The sequence below is a fragment of the Gallinula chloropus genome (assembly GCF_964237585.1).
Source record: "Gallinula chloropus genome assembly, chromosome: Z".
In the NCBI taxonomy this organism is placed as follows: domain Eukaryota; kingdom Metazoa; phylum Chordata; class Aves; order Gruiformes; family Rallidae; genus Gallinula; species Gallinula chloropus.
Genome location: NC_140089.1, coordinates 88865463 through 88889835, shown reverse-complemented (window position 1 = coordinate 88889835; position 24373 = coordinate 88865463). Strand labels below are relative to the sequence as shown.

General features: G+C 51.2%; 1 protein-coding gene across 1 annotated transcript in view; it reads right to left on the bottom strand.

The window, feature by feature from the left end:
* DCC (DCC netrin 1 receptor) overlaps positions 1 to 24373 on the bottom strand; it is a gene marked incomplete at both ends in the record, with an annotated part of 309485 nt that overhangs the window by 135492 nt on the left and 149620 nt on the right. The window contains 2 exons of the mRNA XM_084278967.1: positions 19272 to 19408; positions 20107 to 20257. Coding sequence (XP_084135093.1) covers positions 19272 to 19408; positions 20107 to 20257 — 288 coding nt within the window. The remainder of the gene's footprint in view (positions 1 to 19271; positions 19409 to 20106; positions 20258 to 24373) is intronic.

Genomic DNA, 24373 nt, shown 5'->3' with positions numbered 1-24373 from the left:
CACCCCCAGGTCCCTCTCTGCCTGACAGCTCTCCAGCCAGTCTCCCCCAGCCTGGAGCTGCTGGGGGTTGTTGTGTCCCATGGGCAGCACTCTGCCCTTGGCCTTGTTAAACCTCATCCCCTTGGGCTCAGCCCATGGATCCAGTGACTCTCCAGTGACTTCCATGATTCATCTTCCCTTCAGCTGATGGATCTCAGTAACATCTCAGCCATTTGAGTCTATCATGAAGGTAAACTGATGCCCACCAGGCTTTTCCTATTACAGTCCCATGTACTCTGTAGTTTGCTTCGTTGCCTCCAGCCTTAAATTCTCATTTATCCACATTATGCTCTATGTTTTCATGGCATTTTCCCCCAGAACCATGAAGCCTCAAAACCTTCTTCATGTGCTGCCATTACTCCTCATTAAACACAACATTGAAATTGATGACAAAGCAGGTTCTAAACTGGAGTGGAGAACATCATAACCCACAAAAAAAAAAAACCCAAAAAAATCTTCTGTCTGTATGTAAGACCCTAATTTTTTTCTCATTACTCCAAATTTGATCTAATCAAATGTTTAATTACTTCTCTTTCCATCCATTTGATTGAGTAGATGCAATTAGCTGGCGATAGATTCTGGTTATGAGAACAAATTCCCAAGGAAATCACTTAGTTTCATGATCTTTTCCTGTAGAATTAATATTTGTGGATCCCAACATCACAGAATCCCACACTGGGCTGGGTTGGATGGGACCCCAAGGGTCACAGAGCTCCAACTCCCCTGCCACAGGCAGGGACACCAACCTCCAGGCCTGGAGCTACACAAGGTTGCCCAGGGAACCTTGGCCTTGGACACCCCCAGGGATGGGGCACCCACCCCCTCTCTGGGCAGCCCCTTCCAGCCCCTCAGAACTTCCCCCTGAGATCTCCTCTCCCCCTTCACTCCTCCAGCTTCACTCCAGCCCCCTTGTCCTGCCAGTCTCTGCCCTTGAACAAGCTGATTCCCCTCCTGTTCCTCTGCTCCCTTCAGGACTGGGAGGCTGCAGTGAGGTCCCCCCACAGCCTTCTCTTCTCCAGGCTCAACAGCCTCAGCTCCTCCTCACAGGATTTGCCCTCCAGCCCCTTCCCCAGCCTGGTTGCCCTTCTCTGCACTCACTCCAGGACCTCAATGTCCTTCTGATGCTGAGGAGCCCAGAACTGGACCCAGCACTCCAGCTGCAGCCTCCCCAGTGCCAAATCCCTCCCCAGACCTACTGGCCACACTGGGTCTGACACAAGCCAGGATGCCATTGGCCTTCTTGGCCACACTCATGGTCAGTCTGGGGTCACCCAACACCCCCAGGTCCTTCTCTGCCTGACAGCTCTCCAGCCAGTCTCCCCCAGCCTGGAGCTGCTGGGGGTTGTTGTGTCCCATGTGCAGCACTCTGCCCTTGGCCTTGTTAAACCTCATCCCCTTGGGCTCAGCCCATGGATCCATCCTTTCCAGGTCTCTTTGAAGAACCTCAGGCAGATCAACACTCCCAGTTCCAACAACCAGTTTGAAACCATCACATCTGATCTCTGAGAAACCCTGAGGGCACAGCAGAAGGCAGCATGTCCTGAGTGATGGATGGTTTAGGACTGAACATCAGCTACTGCAGCTCTGCACTTGGCAGAGCAGCCAACTTCTCCTCAGCTCTGGAGGAGCCACACCAGCCAAGGGTCACTTAAGAGGCACTTAAGTGCCTCTTGCAGGGTTATAGAGCTCTTAACAGCAGCAAAGTGTAGAATCCCTTCAGGGGAAGCCTGGAGAAGCTAATTAACCTGAGGTCACACCAGTTCCTCTTGCATCACACGCTGTGCTCACTCACCCAGATAAATACCCCATTTCCAGGAACAGTGGTGGTACCTGCTGCCTGTCCTGTAGATCCCACCTGGTAAATGTCACTCCAGCCAAGCAGATGACAGCTTTCATCTCCTTTCAGCTTGCAAACCATTAGTAAATCAAGAGTTGTGGGTCTCAGTGCTCTGCCAAACCACTATAAACACATACAGTCTCTGTTTGATGCCAACAATGACATCCAAAAGGTCAAAGCTTAACCTTTTGCTTGCTAGCAGAAAGGTAGAAAAACTCTTTCTTCCTTTCTTAGATCTTCAAATGTCTCCAAGACAACCGATCTCTGGGGTCCTCAAGGTTCCCTGATGTTTCTTTTTCTTTCCAACCCCTCTTTTGGAGGTGATGGTGAATGAAATCTATAGCATTCATTTGAGGGGACAAAGAAATAGTCAGCTGGAGAACCCTTAAAAACAAGGGATCAGGAAGAATTGTGGTTAGAAAAGGTCTTTGAGAAGTTAGAGTGGGATATGAGTTGCTGAATATGCCAAAATGACCTTAAATACACATCTGTGAGTAGAGAAGTTGGGTTCTTCAACTGAAATCTGAGTATTTTGATGGGGATGGAGTGAAACTGGGGGAAGGAAGGGGGAGAGGAGATCTTAGGGGGAAGTTCTGAGGGGCTGGAACAGGCTGCTCAGAGATGGGGTGGCTGCCCCATCCCTGGGGCATCTTAGCCCATCAAGTTTTAATGAGGCAACGTTCTCCTAAACACTGGAAATAACTTAATAAACCCCAGTTTTCATACACTGAGAGATTAGGCTCACTGCTAAAACTGGCAGGTAAAACCCAAGGTGGATTTCTCCTCTTATTTAAACCCCAACTAAACAATTAAACTCAAAGAATAAGGATATACTTTGGTCTGCCATCCTTAAAATGTAGTGGAGAGAGAAAGAAGTGGGGGGGAAAAATACCCATAATCCAAATATTTTGATGGCCAGTCATACTTCAACATAAAAAATACAACACATTATGCAAATAACACCTCTAAGAGGAAAGATGAAGCCTGTAATTTGGGACCCAAAGGAAGAAAATTAAGAGTTGGTTACCTGAAATTTGCAATTCTTTGGAGAGATTTACCTCTTTAAAAAGAGTTTTTCATTAGGGTAAATATTATAATCCACTGTAGGAGCCACAGAAAGCTAGAAATGACTAAAAACATATGCCCCATGCTGGAAAGAGATTGCTTTTCCCACTGAAGCAGCAGTTAACCTCTACCCTTTACCCCTAAAATGCCTCATTCAATCAAACATTTAATAAACCCAGGCTTTCATCCAAGGGTTTTTTTTGGGAGAAGTTGGATAATCCTGCTTGTTTAGGAATGAAATCAGCCAAAGGTGGTGTCTTGGTGAAGCAGAAATGCTTAACTAAGCAGAAATTTCCAGGTTTCAGCTCTTGCCCAGTGTGGGTCAGTTCTATGGGGTGCAGCGCTCCAGCCTGGTCCCTCATGGAGACACAACTCACCCCCTCATCAAACCTACTCTGATGTGGGGCTGCTTCCCTCTCTCTCTCCACAGGCTGCAGGGCCTGACAGGAGTTTGTCTCCAGTGTGAGCCACAGCAGCTTCCATGTGTCTCCCCACACCCCAACATGGGGCCTCTCCACAGGCCGCGAGCGGGGCCTGTGCCTCCCGCGCCTGGAGCGGCTCCTTCTCCCCCACTTCTTAATGCCTGCAGAGTGTCTCACACCTCCCCACTCCCTTCTCTAAGGGGCAAAACGTGCCCATTTGCTTTTTAATTCTCCTCAATGTGCTTCCCAGAGGTTCTGTGACCGTCCCTGACGGGCTCGGCCTTGCTCACCAACTCCCGCCTAGAGCCTGGCTGGTGTTTGTCAGGCCTACAGAGAGTTTTCTCCCTGCTTCTTGCAGCAACCACCCCTAAAACCTGCTCCTTCTCCCCCAGAACTTTGCCACACAAACCTATAAAAGCTTCTACAAGGTTATTTCCCACCCATGGCAGTTTATTCCAGCGTTAAGGAGAAGAAAGCATGAAGCCACCACAAGCCATCCCCTTTTCCTGAAGCAGGAACTATCACTTCAGGCACTAGAAATGTGGGAAATAACATCAGCTTTTCATCCAGATTTGTTAAATAGCACTGTAGAAAGGGAAAAAAAACTTCAAAAAGTGGAAAAATTAGAATATAAGCTGCGAATTGTTGCTAAATAGGATGTTTAGTGAAGATTTTTCAAAGGAATGAGTAGGCCCTTGAAGTGGCAAGTTCTTGGTTTCCTGTGGGTTCTGTGTTCTGCAAGCAAATTGAATTATTAAAATGCCTTCTATCCACCTATTTCCATCACCTACACCCTGTGATTTTTCCTACTGTGAGGCCCAACCTTCATGGGAAGTCATTCCAAAATGAGAAGGGGGGGGTTTAAAGTGCATTTTGTTCATAAAAATGACATTTTAAGTGATTTAATAGATGGAAATGGAGCCTGATGATGTTGTTATCCCATTTCATCAGTTATTAAAGTCTTTAAAGACACATGAAGGGGGTTTTTTGGTGTTGGTTGGTTGGTTTAGAGAGTGAATAAGAGTTAAGAGAGTGAAATAAAAGCATTAAGACAAGGAAAAAAGCAAAATATCATCTAGTAGCATGTTGAAAAGGCTGCTCTGAAAGACAGCAGGGTGGGCTGATGGAGCAAAGACTTGCCAAGAGCCTTCATGTCCCACCACAGCTCCAGCAGCAGGTGATGCCTTGATGTTCAAAGGGCTAAAACAGCCTCACCACGAGCTCTTAGTACATGGTGATGGCTTAAAATAAAGCTTGTGTAAGCCTTGGATGTGGAAAAGGAGAAGAAAGGGTCTGATCTTGCCCTTCCCCACGCACTGCTGCTGCTTGTTGGGAGACAAAACAAGCTGAAACCTCACTCAAGTGTGTTAAACACCAGGTCCTACTGGTTCTTCAACAGAGAACAAGGCTCAGCCATGGTGAGGGAGGAGAAGTTTGGATGGATGAGGGTTGGAAAGGGTCAAACTGGTGTTTGGGATTTGCTTTTGTGACAGAAGCACCCAACCAATGTGGTGGTCCATCAGCACTCAGGGAAGGTGAAGTCTAATTGTGTTAATGTCTGTTAATTACCTGGGTTCATAGAATCTATTAATCAGAATCATTATAAGGTTGGAGAAGACCTCCAGGATTGTCTAGTCCAACAGCCCCCCTACCATCTATATTCCTCATTAAAACATGTCCAGAAGTTCTTCATCCAACTCTTCCTCACACCAACAACCCTTCTCCCCTGCCCCACAACCCTTCTTCACCCCACAACCCTTCCTCCACGCCCCAGCAACTCTTCCTCCACCCCACAACCCTTCCCCTCCAAGCACAACCCTTCCCCTCCACCCCACAACCCTTCCCCTCCACCCCACAACCCCTCCTCCACTCAACAACCCTTCCCCTCCACCCCACAACCCTTCCCCTCCACCCCACAACCCTTCTCCTCCACCCCACAACCCCTCCCCTCCACCCCACAACCCCTCCCCTCCACCCCACAACCCTTCCTCCACCCCACAACCCTTCCTCCACCCCACAACCCTTCACCTCCACCCCACAACTCTTCCCCTCCACCCCACAACCCTTCCCCAAGCACAACCCCTCCTCCACCCCACAACCCTTCCCCCACCCCACAACCCTTCCCCTCCACCCCACAACCCTTCCCCTCCACCCCACAACCCCTCCCCTCCACCCCACAACCCTTCCCCTCCACCCCACAACCCTTCCCCTCCACCCCACAACCCTTCCCCAAGCACAACCCTTCCCCTCCGCCCCACAACCCCTCCCCTCCGCCCCACAACCCCTCCCCTCCGCCCCACAACCCTTCCCCAAGCACAACCCTTCCTCCACCCCACAACCCTTCCCCAAGCACAACCCTTCCCCTCCACCCCACAACCCCTCCCCTCCACCCCACAACCCTTTCCCTCCACCCCACAACCCCTCCCCTCCACCCCACAACCCTTTCCCTCCACCCCACAACCCCTCCTCTACCCCACAACCCTTCTCCTCTACCCCACAACCCCTCCTCTACCCCACAACCCTTCTCCTCTACCCCACAACCCTTCTCCTCTACCCCACAACCCCTCCTCTACCCCACAACCCCTCCTCTACCCCACAACCCCTCCTCTACCCCACAACCCCTCCTCCACCCCACAACCCTTCCCCTCCACCCCACAACCCTTCCCCTCCACCCCACAACCCTTCCCCTCCACCCCACAACCCCTCCCCTCCAGCCCACAACCCTTCCCCTCCACCCCACAACCCCTCCCCTCCACCCCACAACCCTTCCCCAAGCACAACCCTTCCTCCACCCCACAACCCTTCCCCTCCAAGCACAACCCTTCCCCTCCAAGCACAACCCTCCCCTCCACCCCACAACCCTCCCCTCCACCCCACAACCCTTCCCCTCCACCCCACAACCCTTCCCCTCCACCCCACAACCCTTCCCCAAGCACAACCCTTCCCCAAGCACAATCCTTCCTCCACCCCATAACCCTTCCCCTCCACCCCACAACCCTTCCCCTCCACCCCACAACCCTTCCCTTCCACCCCACAACCCCTCCCCTCCACCCCACAACCCCTCCCCTCCACCCCACAACCCTTCCCCAAGCACAACCCCTCCCCTCCACCCCACAACCCTTCCCCTCCACCCCACAACCCCTCCTCCACCCCACAACCTCTCCCCTCCACCCCACAACCCTTCCCCAAGCACAACCCTTCCTCCACCCCACAACCCTTCCCCTCCAAGCACAACCCTTCCCCTCCAAGCACAACCCTTCCCCTCCGCCCCACAACCCTTCCCCTCCACCCCAAACCCCTCCTCTACCCCACAACCCTTCCCCTCCACCCCACAACCCCTCCCCTCCACCCCACAACCCTTCCCCTCCACCCCACAACCCTTCCCCTCCCCTCCACCACCCCTCCCCTCCACAACCCCTCCCCTCCACGCACAACCCTTCCTCCACCCCACAACCCTTCCTCCACCCCACAACCCATCCCCTCCACCCCACAACCCTTCCCCCACCCCACAACCCTTCCCCAAGCACAACCCTTCCCCTCCACCCCACAACCCCTCCACCCCACAACCCCTCCCCTCCACCCCACAACCCTTCCCCTCCACCCCACAACCCCTCCACCCCACAACCCTTCCCCTCCACCCCACAACCCTTCCCCTCCACCCCACAACCCTTCCCCTCCAAGCACCAGCAACCCTTCCTCAACCTGCATTCTTCCAAACAATAATCAGATTAATTACCTAAACCTCATCAAGATAATTTGATTACCCTAATGAAACTCCATCAACCTGCTGTTCCCCTAAATCAAGACAACAGATCTGATTAGGCAGGGGGGGTCGGTTGATAGATTCCAACAAACTCCTCCTGGCATAAAAGCAGCTCAGGGATGAATTCAAGAGGTTTTTGTAAAGATTAATTAGACAATTAACAAAACAAACCCCCCCAAACCAGTATGAGGCTCTATCACCCAACTGGGCCTAATCATTTTCTAAGGAAATTTGAAATGGGAATACTGGATGGGTTTGATTAAGGGAACATCTGTCAGGCATATTGTAAAGAGAGGTTCCTCTGGCTTCACTGCACGGCCCCAGTAAAGGACAAACCACCTCCCAACACTACAGGGAAGCTCAAGTGATGCCAACCCCACACTGGAAGGGATTCATCTACTCACCAAGCACGTAAGGACACACAGTGGTTCCCAACCAGAGTTGTTTGGAAGATTAGGAGGAATCTTATTAAAATAAGGCCAGAATTCCAAGGTTGGAAAAGACCTTGAAGATCAGCAAGTCCAACCAATCCCATCCTGAGCTAAACCAGATCCCTCAGCACCTCATCTCCCCCCAACCAGGGGATCAAAGACCATGAAGATCAGAACTTGGGGGTTGAAATAAGAGGAAAATGGTGATTTTCTTTTTCATTTCATCCTGAAGAAAGAATCCTTTGGAGAAAAAAAACTATGTAGGACATGAAGTGTTTAGTTCTCTCTCACAGGCTTCTTTATTTGGGGGGAAGAGGGTGAAATAATCAATGTGGTGGGTTAGGAGGGGAAAAAAAAAACCTTTAGGACAGCTGAATTTAATGATTTTTAATTCCTTTTTCATCTAGCACTCCCACTGACCCACAAGAGGAAGAAGATCTGGTCATTTCTAGGGGAACCAGAAGGAAGAACCACGTGGGAGGATGTTATTTGCCACCTTCTTGAGCCTTTAGATGTTTGTTTCCATCTCAAGAGCAGGGCAGAAGATGCACCTGCTGGGCCACAGAGCCATGTGGTGGGGGGACTCATCCTCATGGATATCATGGTTCTGTTTGAACTATTCCTTCTTCCTCTGGGGAAAGAGGAGTTGGTCCATGCCACAGACTGCTGAAGCTTGTGTGGGTTCCTCAAGGGATGTCCAGATCATTCTTTGGTTCACCTAATAAGCCTTCCACAACTTCCCAACTTGAGAACATGTTCCTCATGGAATCACTGGGCTTGGAAGAGATCTTCAAGATCATCAAGCCCAAGCAGAGCCTAACCCTGCCTAATCCACCCTTAGGTCAGGTCCTCAAGTGCAACATCTCCACACCCTTTAAATCCCTTCAGGGATGGGGATTCCATCACCTCCCTGGGCAGCCTGTTCCAGTGTCTGACAACCCTTTGAGTGAAGAACCTTCTGATCTCTGATCTAAATCCCCCCTGGGACCACCTGAAATCATTTCCTCTTGTCCTATTGCTTGTTACAGGAGAGAAGAGACAGACCCTCACCTCTCCATGCCCTCCCTGCAGGTAGCTGTAGAGAGCAAGAAGGTCTCCCCTCCTCAGCCTCCTCTTCTCCAGCCTCAACAACCCAGCTGCTCCTCAGAGGATTCACCCTCCAGCCCCTTCCCCAGCCTGGTTGCCCTTCTCTGCACTCACTCCAGGACCTCAATATCCTTCTGATGCTGAGGAGCCCAGAACTGGACCCAGCACTCCAGCTGCAGCCTCCCCAGTGCCCAATCCCACCCCAGACCTACTGGCCACACTATTTCTGACCCAAAGACAACCCAATGGGACAAGGTCCCATCAGCATCACCACAGCTTCTTGTAGATCAAACATTCAGCCTTTAAAAATCACATTCAACCATCCAGATAACACAAACCACAGAAGAAACTGCTCTTGGCCTCCTGCTTTCAAATGAATCTGTGGACAGATCACACACACTGGCCTTTACCTTTTGCTGGGTCATCAGTGGGAGAACCTCAAGTTGGAGCATAGGAAGTTCTGCACCAATGTGGGGAAGAACTTCATGGTGAGGGTGATGGAGCACTGAAACAGCCCAGGGGGTGTGGAGTCTCCTTCTCTGGAGAGATTCCAGCCCCATCTGGATGTCTCCCTGTGGGACCTGTCCTAGGGACCCTGCTTGGGCAGGGGGGGTTGGACCTGATGAGCTCTGGAGGTCCCTTCCAATCCCTGTGATTCTGTGATACCTTCAGCTTCTTTACAGTCTTACAACTCACTTTAAATAAACAACTTCAGAGGAGGTTGCAAAAACACAGCCCAGGAGGGAGTGAAGAACAACCCATCCTTTCATTACTCCCAGCTCAATACACATCTTATTTATTCCCTCTCCTGACGTGTGGAAGCTGCTCCATCCTCTACTTTGTCATCTCCCCCTCAATTAAAATGTAAATTCCTGCAGCCCATCTCTTGAATTCCAAACTCCTCCAGGCAGGGGAATTGAATGTTGTTTTAATCCAACCATCTCCAGATGTTGTAATAAGGTTCCTTTCAGACTGGGGGAAATCTATGGTTTTAATAGAGCCTTTTGTGTAGCACTGCTCTGCACTGGGCTGTTAGAGCTGGAAAGATGAGGAATGACACACTGAATGGGCTGGGTTGGGAGGGACCCCAAGGATCCCAAAGCTCCAACCCCCTGCCACAGGCAGGGACACCAACCTCCAGGCCTGGAGCTACACAAGGTTGCCCCATCCAACCTGGCCTTGGACACCCCCAGGGGTGGGGACTCAGCCCCCTCCCTGGGCAGCCTGTGCCACAGCCCCACAACTCTGCCAGGGAAGAACTTTGCCCTCCCAGCTGAGCTGCCCCTGCCCTGGGGCAGCTTGAGCCCATTGCCCCTTGTCCCATCTCCTGTCCCCTGGCTGAAGAGACCATCGCCCACCTCTCTGCACCCTCCTGGCAGGGCAGGGGAGGTGGGGAGAAGGTCTCCCCTCAGCCTCCTCTTCTCCAGGCTCAACACCCCCAGCTCCCTCAGCTGCTCCTCAGAGGATTCACCCTCCAGCCCCTTCCCCAGCCTGGTTGCCCTTCTCTGCACTCACTCCAGGCCCTCAATGTCCTTCTGATGCTGAGGAGCCCAGTCAGGACATGATGAGATCTCTGTAGGTTTGTGCTACACACAACCAAACACTAATGACCCCAGAGAGCTGGAGGAAATACTTAACAACCTTCAGATCATCACATTATGGTTGAGACATCAACTGCATCTCCATGGGCTTCAGGGGAATCTCTCTGGCACCTGGGGTATCTCCTCCCTGACCTTGGTGTCTGCAGAGTGTCTCAGGTCTTCTCACTCCCTCTTCTGGGGCAAAAAGCAGCTGCTTGTGGTTCTTTCTCCTCACTGTGATTCCCAGAGGTGCTGTGACCATCTCTGATGGGCTCAGCCTTGGTCAGCAGTACCCCAGCCTTGAGCCAATTGGTGTTTCCTCTGTTGGACCTACAGAGAGCTTCTTGCTGCTGCTTGCAGAAGTCACCTCTGCAGGGCCACCTTCTCCCCCAGAACCCAGCCAAGGAAAGCTCCAACATGTTTTACCCACGTGCAGCTCCTCCTGCTAAACTGGGGATGATTGAATTTCTCCCCCAAAACTAAAAACTAAAGGCACTTTCCAAGGTGCAGGAGAAGAAACCACCTGCAAGGTCCTCAGCTCTGCCAGGCTCAAGAATCACAAGCCTCTTTGGAGAAGAATTTCCTGTGTCTTTGTTATTTCTAAAGTGGGCTTTCCAGGTCTCATAAACCTCCTCAGATAATTATGATGACCTTATAATTATGATTTTTAGGTAAAAAATAACTCATTAGGGTTTTGTTTTTCCTCCTGTAAAGGTTAAGGACTTGCTAATTGGGTTTAATTTGCTTATAAAAGGCTGAGGTTTAGATGAGATCTCAGGGGGAAGTTCTTTGCAGAGAGAGTGGGGAGGGGCTGAAAGGGGCTGCCCAGAGAGGGGGTGGGTGCCCCATCCCTGGGGGTGTTCAAGGTGTCTCCTCTTCTCCAGGCTAAAGAGCCCCAGCTCCCTCAGCCTCTCCTCATGTGGAAGGTGTTCCACTCCCTCCATCACTTTAGTGTCCCTTTGCTGGGCTCTTTCAAGTAGTTCTATGTCCTTCTTGACCTGAGGGGTGCAGAACTGGATCCAGAACTCCACATGAAGTTCAAACCCAGCTTCTAAATCCCACAGCATTCCTCACAGAGTTGAAATCAGTTTGATTTCAGTTTCTGAAGGACTTTGTACTTCTGACTTGTGGTTTTATTTGATCTCTTCTTCTAAACCTTGAAGGTCTATTAGGCATTCACAGCATGAGGTTTGCAAGCAGGGGGTTGTCACAACTGATCTAATGAAAGCACAAGCTGTAGGCCAAGTAGACACAACCATCAGTGGGTTGAACCACCTTTTTATACAGGAGAGAAGGAATCATGAGCTTGGACTTTGTTTCCACGGAGGAAACTGGAAGGTTGGGAAAATGGGGGTTGAAATACCAGTCAAATGCTGAGCTCAGCATGTTGAGTTGAGGTTTGTGTCATGGGGGGTACCAAAGAGGTGAAGGGAAATCTGTGGGGAAGCTTCTCTCTTGGGTAGTTTGAACCTGAGCTTGAAGGTGGGAGTGAACTTGAAGTAAAAGATCACTTCTAGGGTTTGGAGGAACTGGATTGAGAGGGAAGTAAAAATGAGTATCTAAGCTGGTGTGTCTTTGTTCTCCATGAGCTTTCCTAAGGTGGACATCCCAGAATCAGAAGGTTGGAAAAGATCTTGAATATCCTCAAGTCCAACTGTCCATGTCCTGTGCTAAACCAGATCCCTGAGCACCTCATCTCCCCTTCTAAACACCCCCAGGGGTGGGGACTCAGGCCCCTCCCTGGGCAGCCTGTGCCACAGCCCCACAAATCTTCCAGAGAAGAACTTTGCCCTCCCAGCTGAGCTGCCCCTGCCCTGGGGCAGCTTGAGCCCATTGCCCCTTGTCCCATCTCCTGGCCCCTGGCTGGAGAGACCATCCCCACCTCTCTGCAAACCACTCCATGGGCAAGAGAAACCACTTGTGTTAGAATATTCCCATACTTCTCAATTCAGACTACAAGAGCTAAACCTTTACTCTCAGTAGTAACCTTGTTGTAGGCTCTTCTCTCCACTGAGACAATGAAATGAACCACAAAGAGCTGAACAACCAAGGCTGAGGTTAAGCAGCAGGAACTGCTCCTCACCCAGAAAGCTTTTAGCTTCACCACCTTCAGATCTTAAAAAAACCCCAACAAACATCAACGAAAAAACCCCAAAACTTTGTTTTATTGGGTTTTTTTTTTAGTGTGTGTGTTGTGGGTTGTTTTTTTGAACAAGCTGTTCCCAATGTATGGAGACATCTGGTGTTTTTAGTGCTCAGATCCAACTGGCAAGATGGGGAAAACTCATTTCCTGCTGCTTCTTCTCTATCAGAGCATCACAGAACGCTTTGGGTTTCAAGGGGACAGCAAAGATCAGCGTGTTCCAACCCCCCCTCAATATCTCTCAGCTCAAGGTGCTATCCAAGCTGGCCTTGAACACCTCCAGAGACACCCACCACCTCCCTGGGCAGCCTGTTCCAGCCTCTCCTCACCCTCAGAGTGAAGAATTTCTTCCTAATATCCAATCTAAATGTCCCCCTTTCCAATTTGACCCCATTCCTGCTCTTCCAGTCACTCCAGAACCTTCTAAAAAGTCCTTTCCCAGCTTCTTGTACCTTCAGGTACTGGAAGGTGCTGTAAGATCTCCCTGGAGCCTTTTCTTCTCCAGGCTGAACAACCCCCAACTCTCTCAGCCTCTCAGGGGACGATGCAGGGGGGTGACATTGGGTGACACAATATTCTAGAGAGACTGTAGAAGTGGAGGGTTCTTCTCATCAAGGGTTAAGTCAACCCTGAAGCTCACAGAAATATATATATATGTATAAATATAGGGGCATCTTCCTGTCCTGTGCTAAACCAGATCTCTAAGGACCTCATCTCCCCTCTGTTAAACACCCCCAGGGCTGGGGACTCAGCCCCCTCCCTGGGCAGCCTGTGCCACAGCCCCACAACTCTGCCAGGGAAGAACTTTGCCCTCCCAGCTGAGCTGACCCTGCCCTGGGGCAGCTTGAGCCCATTGCCCCTTGTCCCATCTCCTGTCCCCTGGCTGCAGAGACCATCGCCCACCTCTCTGCACCCTCCTGGCAGGGCAGGGGAGGTGGGGAGAAGGGCTCCCCTCAGCCTCCTCTTCTCCAGGCTCAACACCCCCAGCTCCCTCAGCTGCTCCTCAGAGGATTCACCCTCCAGCCCCTTCTCCAGCCTGGTTGCCCTTCTCTGCACTCACTCCAGGACCTCAATGTCCTTCTGATGCTGAGGAGCCCAGAACTGGACCCAGCACTCCAGCTGCAGCCTCCCCAGTGCCCAATCCCACCCCAGACCTACTGGCCACACTGGTTCTGCAACAAGCCAGGATGCCATTGGCCTTCTTGGCCACCTGGCCACTTGACTAAACTCCTTCTATCGATTCATTTTCCATCTTTTCAGTTCTTTTCTCTTTCTTTCAACCTCTCAAGAGCCTTGAGCTGGTTTCACACATCAAAGGAAAGCTGCACAACTTCCTGCCAACATCTCCCTGCTGCCAACAGGCTGACTCAGCGTGAACGGCCGCGGTGCCAAGCGTTCAGTGCTCCACACGCTCTCCTGCACCCCAATCTTCAAGCCTCACATTAATGAAACACTCTTCATGCATCAGTCTCAACAAGAACAGCCCCTTTCCACCTCACCAGCCTTGGGAAGTGTTCCCAACCCTTCTGTTTTGTTTCTCTTGGGCTGAACTCCTCCAGAAGGCAAAACACAACGTGAGATCGTGAGGAACAGAAGAACTTCATGGTAAGAAAAAGCTGGCAGGGCTCAGATGGTTTTGTCATGGAGAAACACATGGCTGTGCAGATCTGGCAGGGGTTTGATTGGTCATTTAACTATCAAAAATATCCATGTATTCCACAGAATCACAAGTTTGAAGAAGACCTTTGAGATGATCAAGTCCAACCAATCCCATCCTAAGCTAAACCAGATCCCTGAGCACCTCATCTACCCCCAAACAGGGGTGGGGACTCAACCCCATCCCTGGAAAGCCTGTTCCTCATCCCAACAACTCTTCCAGGGAAGAACTTTGCCCTCCCAGCTGAGCTGACCCTGCCCTGGGGCAGCTTGAGCCCATTGCCCCTTGTCCCATCTCCTGTCCCCTGGCTGAAGAGACCATCGCCCACCTCTCTGCACCCTCCTGGCAGGGCAGGGGAGGTGGGGAGAAGGGCTCCCCTCAGCCTCCTCTTCTCCAGGCTGAACACCCCCAGCTCCCTCAGCTGCTCCTCAGAGGATTCACCCTCCAGCCCCTTCCCCAGCCTGGTTGCCCTTCTCTGCACTCACTCCAGGACCTCAATGTCCTTCTGATGCTGAGGAGCCCAGAACTGGACCCAGCACTCCAGCTGCAGCCTCACCAGTGCCCAGTCCAGGGGAAAAATCACCTCCTAAGACCTCCTTGAATGGAACAACAACCCCACAAGCACTAATACTCCTTGTATTTAGCTCTGTGTGACCCCTCAACCCTCTCCAGGAGCAACACACCATTAGGTATCTGCCTTCAAAGGGAATTATTTCAGCTTCAGTTCCATACAATTCATTTTAAACCCTGCCTAAATACATTCCTCCTGGATGGAAAGATCTAACTGGCTCCAGTGAAGCCACTGAAAGCTATTGATTAGGTAATATAGGTTTTTTAATGCTCTAAATAAAAGGGGAGTGACCACAGAATGAGTTATTGATCCACCTAAGCGAGTCCACGGTCATCTTCAAAAGCCTATCAGCAGGTAAATCAGGATTTCCAGAGCTCAGGATTCCTGTTCCCCATCCAGAGCTTTTCCCTTTAACCTTAAATATTTAAATTTCCATTTTTTCAGGTGACACCACCCAGGATTTGCTCTCATCTCCATGAGAAATAGATATCTCAGCTCCATCACCCTCATGGGAAAGGGTGGTAGAACAACACATGAGACATAAGGAGTTGGATTTGATCCTTATGGATCCCTTCCAACTCTATATCCTATGCCACTGTGATTTCTACCTCCTTGGTTTGAAAGATGAGCTGCAGGGAGAGAAAACAACCCTATGTGGACATCTTGGATTCAAAGTTAGAGATGGAAGGAGAAGATTGAATGGTGTCCAGGTTTTGTTTCTACTAATTTGGTACTGGAACTCGACTCATTTTTGCCTGAAGTAAACCAGCATGGGATTGAACATCAAATCCTGCACTGCTTCAGCCTGCCAGCTCACCAGCAGAATCACAGAACCAGAGAATCATCAAGATGAAGATCATCAAGTCCAACCATCAGCCCAACACCACTATAACCTCTAATGAAGCACCAACTCCAGGTATTTATTAAACATCTTCAAGGATGGTGACTCCACCCCCTCTGCTCTGCCCTGCTCAGGCTCCACCTGGAGTGTTGGGGCCAGTTCTGGGCTCCCTGGGATCAACCAGCCAGGGATCTCCTGGAGAGAGTCCAGAGGAGGGACAGAGATGCTGAAGGGCCTGGAGCATCTCCCCTGGGAGGAAAGGCTGAGGGACCTGAGGCTGTTCAGAAGCCTGAGAGGGGATCTGATCAATGGGGATCAAGAGCTGAAGGGTGGGACACAGGGGGCCATGGGCAGCCTCTGCTCAGTGCCTGTGGGGACAGGACAAGGGGTGATGGGCTCAAGTTGGAGCCCAGGGAGTTCCCCCCCAATGTGGGGAAGAACTTCTTCCCAGTGAGGGTGAGGGAGCCCTGGGCCAGGCTGCCCAGGGGGTGTGGAGTGTCCTTCTTTGGAGAGAAGGAGATGTCAGCTCACCCTGAGGTGATGCACACCCACTTTCCTCACTCCTTCCCATGCCCTTGGATCTCTAAAGAACCATTTTGCTACAGGAATTTATGCAGAAGAAGCAGAAATAAACCAAGAAAAACTGATTTGACCAAGACTTATGAGCATTTCTTCTTGTCTAAAAGACCTGGGGGGATTTTCTACGCCACATGTCTCATGTGGCCTTTCCTTTGATGTAGCTTCTCTTCCATAACGGTGAAGAAAACCCATCGCTGACACACTTCACATGCAAAATTCCCTGGGAAAAAGGTATTTGCATAGAAGAAAAGCTTCCAGGATGCAGTCACATCAAAGCTTCTACAGCAATGAGGTTTTTCTCCAAACACCATCTTTTGGATCCAATTTTGGATCTAAATTTTAAGAGACCTGAACATTCTGGACCCACAAGCTGAGCCCAAGGGGATGAGGTTTAACAAGGCCAAGGGCAGAGTGCTGCACATGGGACACAACAACCCCCAGCAGCTCCAGGCTGGGGGAGACTGGCTGGAGAGCTGTCAGGCAGAGAAGGACCTGGGGGTGTTGGGTGACCCCAGACTGAGCAAGAGTGTGGCCAAGAAGGCCAATGGCACCCTGGCTTGTGGCAGACCCAGTGTGGCCAGTAGGTCTGAGGTGGGATTGGGCACTGGGGAGGCTGCAGCTGGAGTGCTGGGTCCAGTTCTGGGCTCCTCAGCATCAGAAGGACATTGAGGTCCTGGAGTGAGTGCAGAGAAGGGCAACCAGGCTGGGGAAGGGGCTGGAGGGTGAATCCTCTGAGGGAGCTCCAAAGCAGGGTGGAATCTGAGTGAGATCCAACAAGTAGGTATGGGGTGTGGGAAGCTTAAGGTATGCAAATTCCTTCACCTCTTGCAATTTTAGGTCTATATCCAATGTGGAAGGGGTTATTTTTAGCTCCTCAGAAGACCTGATAGGAAACTCTGTGGTGAACCGAGCTCTGTTTCATCAAGTCTCACCAGAGAAAAACCCTGATGGGTGATTTAGAGTTTCTTAACTTATGGAATTCTACAATCTCCTGAGTTGGAAGGACCCATAAGGACCATCAAGTCCAACTCCTGGCTCCAGACAGGCCCAGCCAAGTCAGAACAGGGTGCTGAGGGCATCATCCAGATGCTTCTTGACTTCAGGTTGGGATCACTTCCCTGGGGAGCCTATTCCAGTGCAGAACCTCTTCCTAACATCCAACCTCAACCATCCCTGGTGCAGCTTCACCCTGTTCCCTCAGGTTCTGTCCCTGGTCCCCAAAGAGATCGGTGCCTGCCCCTTCGCTCCTCCTTATCACGAAGCCACAGACCCCCATGAGGTCCCCCCTCAGCCTCCTCTTCTCCAGGTGGAGCAAACCCAAGGCCTTCAGCCTCTCCTCAAGAGACCTTCCCCATCCTCCTTGCCCTCCTCTGGCCACTCTCCAACAGTTCTGTGTCCCTCTTCTCCTGTTCTATCCCTGGTCCTCAAAGAGAGGTGATCAACACCAAAGCCTTCAGCAGGAAGCCACAGAGCTCCATGAGATCTCCCCTCAGCTTCTTCTTCTCCAGCCTTCATCCTCTCCTAATGAGACCCTCACCATCCTCCTTGCCCTCCTCTGGCCACTCTCCAGCAGTTCTGTGTCCCTCTTCTCCTGTTCTATCCCTGCTCCTAAAGAAAGGAGATCAGCACCATCCCCTTCAGCAGGAAGCCACAGAGCTCCATGAAATCTCCCCTCAGCTTCTTCTTCTCCAGGTGGAGCAAACCCAAGGCCTTCAGCCTCTCCACATAAGACTTCCTCATCCTCCAGACCCTTCCCCAATTAAAAAGCCAGAGTAAATGAAGTTATTGATAACCAGGAAACCAAACACACTCCCAACCCTCAAGACCCCAAACCCCACCCTCCATCACTGCTAATTAGCCTCGATTGTCTTATGTCTTAATAAAAGCCTATTGTTCTACAAGAGCACTGACTCTCCTTTAATCCAAATTAAGGCTGGATTTGCTAATGAAGGTAATTATCACGTGGCAGCTTGAAAAGCAAAGGCACAGGGTGTGGAAAGGAGCTATTGTTTGAGGAAGCATTAACGAGGTGGGGTTTTCGATCCCCCTGAAGAACACTAATGCACTCAGCTATTGTTCCAACTCTTTAAAGAAAGGAAAATAGGAAGGAAATAAAGAAAAAAAAAGGCAACTATTAAGATTTAAATCTAGTTTGGAGTTCATTAATATCTCCCAGATAGAAAGAGGTTGGTTGAGGGGGGAATAAATTCTATTAGGAGGGTGTTTTCTTAAGGTGGGAACGCCCTGAGCATCGCTGTGGAGTGAGGACTTCCCTAAAGTGAGACTTATTTCTGTTGATTTAGTGAAAAGAAACTAAAGACTTGGGGTTTTCTTATTCCTAGTCAGGATAAAAAAGAAAACTAAGCAGTTAGAAAGCTGATTTTCAAACCTTTTTAACCATTATCAAGACACAGAGGAATAGGAGGGGAATCAGCTTGTTCAAAGGGCAGAGACTGGCAGGACAAGGAGGCTGGAGTGAAGCTGGAGGAGGGAAGGGGGAGAGGAGATCTTAGGGGGAAGTTCCTGTTCCTCTGCTCCCTTCAGAGACTGGGAGGCTGCAGTGAGGTCCCCCCCCACAGCCTTCTCTTCTCCAGGCTGACCCAGCCCAGCTCCCTCAGCCTCTCTCCATAGGGGAGCTGCTCCAGCCCTCTGAGCATCCCCGGGGCTCCTCTGACCCCTCTCCACCAGCCCCACATCTTCCTTGTGGGCACAGGACTCCAGCTGGGGCCTCAGGAGGGCAGAGCAAAGAGGGACAATCCCCTCCCTGTCCCTGCTGCCACCCCTCTGCTGCTGGAGCCCAGGATCCCATCGCCCTTCCCAGCTGCCAAGAGCCACTGCTGGCTCAGGGGAAGCTCCTCCTCCCTTCTCAGCAGGGCTGCTCTCCAGGAGCTCCTCTCCCAGCCTGGATCTGTGGCTGGGATTCCTCCAACCTGACACTTGGCAGTGTTGAACCTCATTCACCCACCTTCCCAGCCCATCAAGACCCCTCTGGATGGCTTCTTGATCCTCTATTTCACCACCCACACCCCTCAACTTGGTGTCATCCACAAACCTGTTGAGGCTGCACTCAATCCCATCACTGATAAAGATGTTAAAGAGCCCCAGTCCTAAAACAGATCCCCTGGGGGGTCTGATCAAAGCTTGGGAAGGACTTGTAGAGTTCATAATTAATTGGAGTTTGGCAAATTAACTCATTGTGGAAATGGGATGAATTAAAAGCAGGTGTTGGTGAAGCAAAGCGCGGTTCGTGTACTCACCCATCACTGAGAGCTCTGCAGAACCACTGCTGTTCTCATTTTTGTAGCTGACCACACACATGTAAGTCCCAGAATCATCATCAGTCACATTTGAGATGAGTAAATTACTCCCAGCCAGTAAGGAATACTTTTTGGACCTGAAACGTTGACAACAAACACCCACAGTGTGTTAAGGAGTTCTCTGCAGCTAGAAAAATACACGTTGTTAATTACTCAGAGCTGATTTCCACTGTTAATTGCTTTAAAATACCACCAAGGTGCCATTTATGAGCAAATTCCACCCTCAGGTTTGGTGCTGGGATGAGTTATAGCAGGAGGTGAGCGTGGTGGTTCAGCCCAAGCAGTTGGTGAGCACCACAGGCCAACCTTCCACCTCTTACTCACTCCTGGAGGAGAAAGAGACAGAGATTCCATGGGTTGGGATAAGGACAGGCTACTGAAAAAGCCACCGTGAAAGGAGAATAATAACAACCAGGGGTAAATTTCACTCACACTCAGTAGTAACACAAGGTGAGGCCCTACCCACCACCCTCAGACTGCCCTGGAAGCACCCAAGAGCACCCTGCTTCAACCAGCCCCTTTTATGGGGGAGTGATGTCAGGTGGTGTGGGAGGAGCTCAAGCAAACTCAGCTCACCTGAGCTAAACTCAGCTCTCCTGGGAGACCTTGGGGAGAGGTTAATTCTGAACCAGGACAGTAAGAGCCACATTAGACCTTGTTAATATTTAGGAGGAACATCTCCAAGTCCATCCTGTTTAATTTTAAAGCACTACTCAGTGATTGGCTCAAGGAAATAAGAGTGTTAAGATGTATAACTCAGGAAGGTTTGAGCTACCTGATGGGGAGAACTTCATCTCCTCGCAGCCATGTGAAGGTGGGAGGTGGGTACCCAGACACACAACACTCCAGCACAGCATCTTTCCCTTCCATGGCCACCACGTTTGATGGTCGTTGCAGGAAAAACTGTTGTCTGTGCAAACCTGGATCTGAAAGAGGAGGAAAAGACAATTATCACCCATGAAATTAAAAAAAAAAAGGACCAAAAGATCAAGAAAACAAACCCAAAATGTTCTTTTTTTGGTGGGAATGGGGAAGGTAAAACAAGGGATCAATAATGGATCCATCACTTAAACACCCCCAGGGGTGGGGACTCAGCCCCCTTCCCTGGGCAGCCTGTGCCACAGCCCCACAACTCTGCCAGGGAAGAACTTTGCCCTCCCAGCTGAGCTGCCCCTGCCCTGGGGCAGCTTGAGCCCATTGCCCCTTGGCCCATCTCCTGTCCCCTGGCTGCAGAGACCATGGCCCACCTCTCTGCACCCTCCTGGCAGGGCAAGGGAGGTGGGGAGAAGGGCTCCCCTCAGCCTCCTCTTCTCCAGGCTCAACACCCCCAGCTCCTTCAGCTGCTCCTCTGAGGATTCACCCTCCAGCCCCTTCCCCAGCCTGGTTGCCCTTCTCTGCACTCACTCCAGGACCTCAATGTCCTTCTGATGCTGAGGAGCCCAGAACTGGACCCAGCACTCCAGCTGCAGCCTCCCCAGTGCCCAATCCCACCCCAGACCTACTGGCCACACTGGGTCTGCCACAAGCCAGGATGCCATTGGCCTTCTTGGCCACCCACCAGCTTTAGGACAAGTGAGGAAAGACTCTTTAGAGGTTGATATCAAAGTCAGGTCTTGGAAAGCCCCAGGAAAAGGGACAATCTTGGCAAGAGAAGACAGAGATATACATAAGGTTAGGAGTGCTACTGGATTAACAACAGTATTTTGGAGTTGGAAGAGGGAAGTTCATAAATCAAGCAGGTGAAGGAAACAAGGAGAGCTTCAAGTCCATGGAAGGAAGAAATCACTTGGAGAACCAGAACTGAGAAGGAATGAGAAGAAAGGTTAGTGCCCCACTTCCTCCTTCAAGGGGTGTCCACACCAACATCCCACATATCTTGGTTTAGGCTGAGCTAAATCTCAGCCCCAACTTCCACAGGTGCATCACCACCAACCAGGGGACAACTGAGACCCAAATCCCTCCCATGATGCCTGAACCACCACCAAGAAGAACCCTAATCCAAAGAAACCAGTTGGGTTTCTTTGCTTTGGGAAGGAATCTGTTCTTTTCCTCTCCAAAAAAAAAAAATGACTTCATTTCTTTATCACAGATGTTGGAACAAATGTGCTGGAGCAAAGCCAGTCAAACATTCCTCCTTGTTTCCTGACACAAACATAACAATTAGACAATAGAAATGAAGATACCCAGCAAATTAACAACTATCAAATCTTCTAGGAGATCCTCCAAGTAATTAGCTGCTTCTCTCCCAGACAAGTTGGAAGAAACTCTAAGGAGCTGGGTGCTTTTGCTATGGAGATACAAGAGGCAGTAGAGTTCAGGGCCTGAAGTCAGGAGTGGAGAATGGTGGCCCTGCCTGTGGGAGGGGGGTTGGAGCTCTGGGATCCTTGGGGTCCAACCCAGATCAGTCTGTGACTCTGTGGTTCTTAGTGTGACCTGGTGGACAGGTGACATTCAGCCATCAGTGAGGCCAATGGATAAACATCACCCACCAGGCCTGGAGCTACACAAGGTTGCCCAGCCAACCTGGCTTTCAACACCCCCAGGGATGGGGCACCCACCCCCTCTCTGGGCAGCCCCTTCCAGCCCCTCAGAACTTCCCCCTAAGATCTCATCTCCCCCTTCCCTCCTCCAGCTTCACTCCAGCCCCCTTGTCCTGCCAGTCTCTGCCCTTTAACAAGCTGATTCCCCTCCTGTTCCTGGGGTCCCTTCAGGGACTGGGAGGCTGCAGTGAGGTCCCCCCACAGCCTTCTCTTCTCCAGGCTGAGCCAGCCCAGCTCCCTCAGCCTCTCTCCATAGGGGAGCTGCTCCAGCCCTCTGAGCATCCCCGGGGCTCCTCTGACCCCTCTCCACCAGCCCCACATCTTCCTTGTGTTGGGCCCCAGCTCTGGGCACAGGACTCCAGCTGGGGCCTCAGGAGGGCAGAGCAGAGAGGGACAATCCCCTCCCTGTCCCTGTTGCCACCCCTCTGCTGCTGGAGCCCAGGATCCCATCACCCTTCCCAGCTGCCAGAGCCACAGCTGGCTCAGGGGAAGTTCCCCCATCACCCCCAAATCCTTCTCAGCAGGACACATGGTAGCTGTGAGCACAGGTCACACATGAGGGATTGAATCCTGGCTGAAATGAAGTCAATACCTCACAGGGAGCCAGGATTTCATGCAAAGAATTTCTTATCTCCTCAAGATAGCCCAGAGTTGGTTGATTATGTGGGCTTGATTACGCTCCACCAAGTACCTTGTCAGGGAGAACACATGGAGTGCTCTTTAATCAAGTGGAGAAGGACTTTAACAAGCCCATGGATCTATAATCAAGACCTGATGCCTTCCTGAAGAATACTTTTCATCTCAAGATGGGGGTTATCCTGTGGCCTGTCCTACAAGAAACAAGATTAATGACCCCCAAGTCTTCAAATCTCCTCAGTCAATTTTTTTCTCCTTTCAAATCTAATTTACCAGAGTGATTATTTTAGTTCTCAGCTGGAAAGAACAACCCTGGGCAGAGCTCCAGGCTGGGGGAGACTGGCTGGAGAGCTGTCAGGCAGAGAAGGACCTGGGGGTGTTGGGTGACCCCACACTGACTATGAGTGTGGCCAAGAAGGCCAATGGCATCCTGGCTTGTGGCAGACCCAGTGTGGCCAGTAGGGCTGGGGTGGGATTGGGCACTGGTGAGGCTGCAGCTGGAGTGCTGGGTCCAGTTCTGGGCTCCTCAGCATCAGAAGGACATTGAGGTCCTGGAGTGAGTGCAGAGAAGGGCAACCAGGCTGGGGAAGGGGCTGGAGGGTAAATCCTCTGAGGAGCAGCTGAGGGTGTTGAGCCTGGAGCAGAGGAGGCTGAGGGGAGCCCTTCTCCCCACCTCCCCTGCCCTGCCAGGAGGGTGCAGAGAGGTGGGTGATGGTCTCTTCAGCCAGGGGACAGGAGATGGGACAAGGGGCAATGGGCTCAAGCTGCCCCAGGGCAGGGGCAGCTCAGCTGGGAGGGCAAAGTTCTTCCCTGGCAGAGTTGTGGGGCTGTGGCACAGGCTGCCCAGGGAGGGGGCTGAGTCCCCACCCCTGGTTGGGGGTAGATGAGGTGCTCAGGGAGCTGGTTCAGCTCAGGATGGGATTGGTTGGACTTGATGATCTTCAAAGGTCTTTTCCAACCTTGTATTTCTGAGTTTCTGGGACATATTTTGGGGTTTTTATTTTACTTTCAGCAGTTTTTATATCCCTAATTGCCAAATTTTGGTGCCTTTAAGTTGACACTGACAGGCCAGCATATAGAACCCGTTCCTAAACTGAATGAAAAGCTTTATACCACCTCAACCCCCATTTCCCCTCTCTGCTGTCAGAGAAGAAAAGGCCAGGAGAATTCCCCAACGTCATCTCCCCCTCCTGCCTAGAGGCTGAATTCTTAATCCCAACCAGCCAGGCAGAGTCTTGTGTGAGCGACGGGAGCGAAATGTGTCATTAAAATGATACAGATCTCCCAATATCCAGAGAGCATTAAAATGTATGAAGGGAAGGCAGGGCCTAATGTCAAGATCTTCTGCTTCCCAACCCCCTCACTAGCTGGTTTTTTCCACAGTCGACTCACAAAACTCTTTAGGTTGGAAGGGACCTCAAAGATCATCTAGTTCCAACCCCTCTGCCATGAGCAGGGACACCCTCTGCTAGAGGAGGTTGCCCAAAGTCTCATCTAACCAGGCCTTGGAGCCTGGCAGGCATGGGGCTTCCACAAGATCTCTGTGTGACCTGACCCAAGGCTTCCCCGCCCTCAGAGTGAAGAGTTTCTTCCTAATGTCTAACCTAACCCTGCCTTCTTCCAGCTTGAAGCCATCACGCCATGTCCTGTCACTCCACTCCCTGGGGAACAGCCCCTCTCCCTCTTTCCTGTAGGACCCCTTTAAGTAGGCCGCAAATAGGCCTTCCTGACACCTTCCCTTAGCCCTTCCTGACATCATCCCTTAGGCCTTCCTGATGCCTTCCCTTGGGCCTTCCCTTAGCCCTTCTGGACACCTTCCCTTAGGCCTTCCTGACGCCTTCCCTTAGGCCTCCCCTTAGGCCTTCC